This window comes from Austrofundulus limnaeus, unplaced genomic scaffold (genome assembly GCF_001266775.1).
Source record: "Austrofundulus limnaeus strain Quisiro unplaced genomic scaffold, Austrofundulus_limnaeus-1.0 Scaffold20, whole genome shotgun sequence".
Classification (NCBI taxonomy): Eukaryota; Metazoa; Chordata; class Actinopteri; order Cyprinodontiformes; family Rivulidae; genus Austrofundulus; species Austrofundulus limnaeus.
Window position 1 is genome coordinate 1,186,838 of NW_013952422.1, and position 5,571 is coordinate 1,192,408.

At 40.3% G+C, this 5,571-nt stretch overlaps 1 protein-coding gene across 1 annotated transcript in view; it reads right to left on the reverse strand.

Annotated features, from left to right (window-relative positions):
• The window catches only part of LOC106514463 (sushi domain-containing protein 2), a 7,334-nt gene extending 2,012 nt beyond the window's left edge, over positions 1–5,322 (reverse strand). Inside the window, exons 1-12 of the mRNA XM_014003746.1 lie at positions 5,169–5,322; positions 4,912–5,063; positions 4,655–4,822; positions 4,412–4,586; positions 4,127–4,328; positions 2,518–2,603; positions 1,596–1,864; positions 1,380–1,514; positions 1,144–1,302; positions 815–1,063; positions 480–663; positions 94–188 (exon numbers count right to left, since the gene is read on the reverse strand). Coding sequence (XP_013859200.1) covers positions 94–188; positions 480–663; positions 815–1,063; positions 1,144–1,302; positions 1,380–1,514; positions 1,596–1,864; positions 2,518–2,603; positions 4,127–4,328; positions 4,412–4,586; positions 4,655–4,822; positions 4,912–5,063; positions 5,169–5,233 — 1,939 coding nt within the window. The 5' untranslated portion in view covers positions 5,234–5,322. The remainder of the gene's footprint in view (positions 1–93; positions 189–479; positions 664–814; positions 1,064–1,143; positions 1,303–1,379; positions 1,515–1,595; positions 1,865–2,517; positions 2,604–4,126; positions 4,329–4,411; positions 4,587–4,654; positions 4,823–4,911; positions 5,064–5,168) is intronic.
• Between the last annotated feature and the right edge of the window lie 249 nt (positions 5,323–5,571).

Below are 5,571 nucleotides of genomic sequence, written 5' to 3' on the forward strand. Positions count from 1 at the left end.
CCCTATAATTTATTTTAATACGCCAGTTATATATTTATACATTTATTTCCAATAATGATAGGTTTGGTCCTCCATACTTTCAAACTATTTTACCTTGTTTCAAATCGTTCGTCAGAGAAATGTGACTCTGAAATGAAACTCTGGTTGCATTTCCCATCGCTGGACTTCGACCAACCAGGATATCATACCTGCAAAATTGCAGAATTAATAGGAATAAAAACATATAACAAATAACTAAAAATAACTCAAAAACACATTTCACAATAATTCAGATAAAAACAGTTTTAGGCAAAACCCCTGTATTTCGTCATGATGCTGTAGTTATATACAGGTAATGATAATATTCACTGCTTGTCAGTTACAGTAGAATAAGTAAGCCTTCAAATATCCATATATTATTTGATTTATCAGTGACCAAAAAACTGACCTTTGTGTTAAAATAATGGATTTATCTCTTTAAAAGCTTCAGCATCTCATACCTACAGAACTGAGAGCCCTCTCCTGAACATATGTCAGCTGCTTGATCAGTCAGCGGGTCGTCTGGATCCTCAGGGACAGAAAACACCGGAAAAAAACTCTTATCGTGTCTGAGTTCATAATAAAATGTGGTCAGAAGATATTCTGAGTCATATGTGAACAGGGCAGATGTGTTCAACACAGCCCCTGTAAGATAAAAGTGAATAAACATGTAGACGTATCAGAACATTTTGTTTGTTTGGAAAAAAAAAAACATGAGAAATGGATGGTTTTCCTAATGAGAACTGTAACACATCCCATTGGCTGTTACAGAACTCTCTCTGCAGAGGTTTCTTACAGCTCGCCCCAAAGTTAAACAGCTCAGCTGGATCGTTGGGGTTCTGCACAAGCTGCCCGGTGCTGAAGACCAGGTCGTCTGTGGCATCACCATTCATCTTCCCCAGCAGGCCCAGCGTGGAGCTTTTAAACTCCTCTGGCAGGAGGACAGTGGTCGTCACGGTCACGTCTCTCAGCCGCACCTCCACCCCGGCTCCTGACGGGAACATCACGGTCACGTTGGTAGGAGTGGGCGAGAACACGAACACACCTGGAGGAGTTGGTAAGAAAAGGAACAACGTTGCTATGCTGTGAAGCTGTGTTCCACTGATGATGCCTCTGAAACCTCACCATGGAGGTCCATCCAGCTCTGCTCAGAAAACGAGAGGGTATGCTGGTTTCGCAGCACTTCCAGACTTTTATGTGCTCGATCCAAACGCACCTCTACAACATCAGAGGTGGCTTCTCTCATGGCTACGGACGTCAACTTTGTTGCGTTTATCATCGCTCCTGGAGGGGTTAAAATCACATCCATAATATATAGAAAAGAATAAGATTTGAAAAAAGGATGTGTGTTGTTTGCTCACCATCCACAGGCTCCGTTCGGCCTTGGATCACCAGTTGTTTCTGCTCTGAGATGACCAAAGAGTATTCCCCTTTTCCATTGAACGAGTAGCTGATGCCATCAAAGGTTATGAAGTGTGGATCTCCGAACACCACCGCTGAAATTAAAGGTCCTTTTGTGAATTAATACAAAAACAACGAAGCTCGTCAAACCCATTCTGCAGTGTTGAGAACAGTACCAGAGCTGGGTGACTGGTACTGCCTGCAGTCACTGGAGGGCCGGTGTTTGAAGTAGAAGTGACAGTTATCAGACCAGAGGCAGCAGTAGTAAAAACTGAGGACGTCATAAACCCAGTGGGATTGTCCCGGAACTCGAGGGGGCTTCTTATAAGGAGGGGACCCCCAGTCATGAGCCCGGTCTGGAGTGCTCCCCCCAATCGAGTCTGCAGTCAGGACCTGAGCACCGGTGCTGTCGTAACAACACTGCTGTCCCGCGCCGTACTTGGGACTAGAAACACACAAAACACTCAGGAGGATGTTTTATAACACCTGCAGGACCTTTCTTCATCCTGCCTTTTCACTACACGAATCAGAAGATAAATAACATGAAGGCAGCAGTTTTGGGAACTATATTTTCAGGACAAAGTGTCAAAACTTGGAGAAATTAATAATTAGCATGGTATCATAAAGTATTTCTGTCTTTTTCGACTCAGTCATCTAAACCAGTGGTTTTCAAACTTTTTAGGTTCCGGCCCACAAAACTTGTGACCCCAGAAATGACTGGTTTACATGTGCAAACTTTTCAAATAACTCTGTTAAAGATGGACATAATAAAAATAATCAAACCTAATAACTATGCTACTGCTTTTATTCATTTATTCTTATTCTTACTGGCAATAATAACTTAAAATATTCCATTAACAATTTATTTGCAATTTTAAATTGATTGACTTGCATGAGAACACAGCAAGCCATTTTTTCATTGTAAAAATGACAGAATTTTAATAATTTGTATTTGTATGCATGTAATTTGTACTAAGAGTTTGCATTCTAATTGCCACTGGAATAACATTAACAGATTTCCAATGAAATTAATGTTTTAAACTCATCACGCTACCTTCTAATAGAGAAAGAATTAGTTTTAATGAAGCAGGGACTCACCTGGCCTGTATGGCCCTCACACAGTGAACACACCCTGGATGGTAGGTGCACACACTCCCTTTCTCTATATCGCATCCATAATCAGTCTGAGGACAGATACAGTTTGTTACATGAGGCCTTCTCTGGATTTCACTGTGAGATCAAGTTAATTAACAGAGAGCTCCTTCAAACAAAGAGAGTTTTTAGCATGTCAGGTGCAGCAGAGTTCTGATGATGTGATAAAAAAGTTTTGCTTCAACTGCAAACCCATCAGTTTCACAGTTATACTGAGTGGTAATCAGGTGTAACCAGGTGCAGCTGTGTTTGCTGCACATCAGCAGTCAGAACCTTGACTTTGACCTCACTTGTTTTAATAAAAGAAGTACAATCTGCGTTGCAGCTTGAAGATATGTTGCCATAAAAACCCATAAATAGAGGAGATCTTCTTGACTTTGAACAAACAAGAAATGAGGGATAATAAAACAGCTGCACCGTGGCTACAAAATCATGAACAAATTCAGTAATAACAGGATTTTCTGAACAAATTGAGATTTCAAAACTCTGATCTGTTTTTAGGTCATCTGAAGTTTTTTATGCTTTTTGCACAAATAAAAGTTTGCCCATTTTTATAGCCTGCGCCAATTTATTTGTTCCTCACACATTTTTATTGTCTCTCATTTGTAAAATAAAAAGGCATACTTTGTTTTGTTTTGAAGAGCTTGTAAAGATTTTGCTTTCCATGTGCATTTGTGCTGATCATGCAATAAATGCTTATAAAGCATTCACACTCATTTATGCCATGGGTGATATGACTTTTGGGATTTCAGCATCTTTTTTGAACTTTTTTTTTTTGGTCGCTTTTTTTCTCATTGAAAATAAATGGGGCTGTTTTCAACCTCTTTAAAACCCTTCAAAATGTTTTTAAATCTGTGCTGAACTGTTTACCTTTTACTCTGATTCTGCTACGTTGGCTAATTTCAGCTTCTGCTTTTTTTTTCCTTTTTTTATTTTTTGCTAAATTTGAAGTTTTTTGTTCCTTTTGGCTGTTCTACTGATTCAAACTTTTTTGTACGTTTTATGCTAACCTACTTTTTAGCTGATTTCAGCTAAGTTTTAGTTTTTTCTGCTAATTTCACCTTTATGTAATAATTTCAGCTTCTTACTGTTTAATTCAACAAAAGTATGCTTTTTCTTAGTTTTTGTGTTAATTTCAGCTTTTTAGGTATTTTATCACAAATTTCACTGTTTTTTCTACTTTTTTCTCTTTTTTGCTACTGTCAGCTATTTTGCTCTCCTTTTACCACATGTCTATTAAATCCAACTTGTTTCTGCTACTTTTAGCTACATTTCTGCTCTGTTCGGCCTTTTTGACTAATCTTTGCTCTTTTCCCACTGATTTTCTTTGTTTCCCCTACTTTCAGCAAATGTCAGTCGTTCAAACTGAACTCAGATTAACAGTTCTGCTATTAAACATTTTCAGCTTCTTCGGCAGCTTACAGCAAAAATCTTTATCACACTGCATTTTTGCAGGAAATGCAATTCTCTACTTTGATGACAACTTTGCTTTTCTGAAGACTTGTTTTCAAGTAAGCTTTTTTTCTAGTGTCAGATCTTTAAAAAACTCTCCTACATGAAACCTCCCGGTGTCGGCTCTTGCTTGAGCCAGAGTGCAGGGGCAGTCGATGATCTCGCTGAGGAAGCTGGGAAGCTGGTTTTCCAGCTGGTCCCACTCCAAGCATTTCTCCAGAGCCCAAGCGGCGGAGTTCTGCCTGAACTTTTCCTCCAGATGCCAGGCCAGAGCATGATCCTCAGTCCACGCAGCTTCGACATTCCTGAACGAAACACACACAACCCAGCTGTTACCTGCTTCTTCATGACTATAATCAGACAGAGCTTTGGGAGGTTTTGCTCATACCACAAGCCCTCAGAGTAGTAACTGGAGCTAACTCGGACCGAGCCAAGCTCCCAACTTGAAAATTCGCCCTCTGCTGGTTTGGGCACAAAGCTGAAGGAGCCATTGTTGGGGTGATCCTTAGCAAGTGAATACAGATAATGCCATTCACCCAGCCAGTTCTCTGAGTAGGGCTCTCCTATGGAGGAACATTAAATAGTGTTTTTTCAACCGTTTCATTTGTAAAGTCAATCTAAATTTCCTCACCTATCTCTCTGTAACCCCAAAGCTCTATGTTGACCTTCTCTGCCTTTACTAAAGAGGTATTCCAGATCATCTGAAGTGCACCCCTGACATCAGGCGTGCCGTAGTACTGCCACCTTGTTGAGTTGACCAGAAGAGCTTTAAACTGAGAGTCCAACTTGCCTGTATGCACTGCAGCAGCACACGAGGACAATGGATTTTAACACCATTTGAACATTTGAATACGCCGCTCTTAAAGTGTTTTAATTCAGTCGTGTTACCTGAGAACCAGGATCCAGCTCTGTTAAAGGTAGTTCCATTATCTGAGGAGACGTGCAGAGGAAGCCATCCTGTTTCGTATAACAGTGGGGAGATGCAGTGGCCTCTGCCGTCAGCATCCACGTACCCCACGGTGCTAATTTTATTATCAAACCTGTTGTTAGAAACAGTTAGAAGAGTTTCTTGTAAAAACTTGAACTACTTTGTTTTTGTTGGCCAGAACTACACAGAAAAATACTGACAAGAACAGTGCCGTTACCTGCAGACAATCTGAGAACTCCCATTAAAGCGCGCATCCAGGACGAGAACGTCTGTCCCACCCATGATGGAGCCCGAGTATGGAGAGGTGCTCACGCAGAACTCTTTGTAGTCGGAGCAGCAGAGCTTCAGGGACGCACATGTCGGGTGGCAGGAGCAGGAGGCAAAGGTTCCCCCACAGTTTCCTTCACATGTCTGTCCTGTTTGAAGAAAATCCCAAAGATTTTTTTCTCTATTATTTTCCATGTAATACAACTATACAATACAATACAACTTTATTTATAAAGCACTTTAAAAACAACACTGTTGGTCAAAGTGCTGATAAAAGCACACAAAAGCAAACATAAAACCAATAAAATGAGCCATTGTAATCATAAAAACAATAAAAAAGCATTCAAATCAAT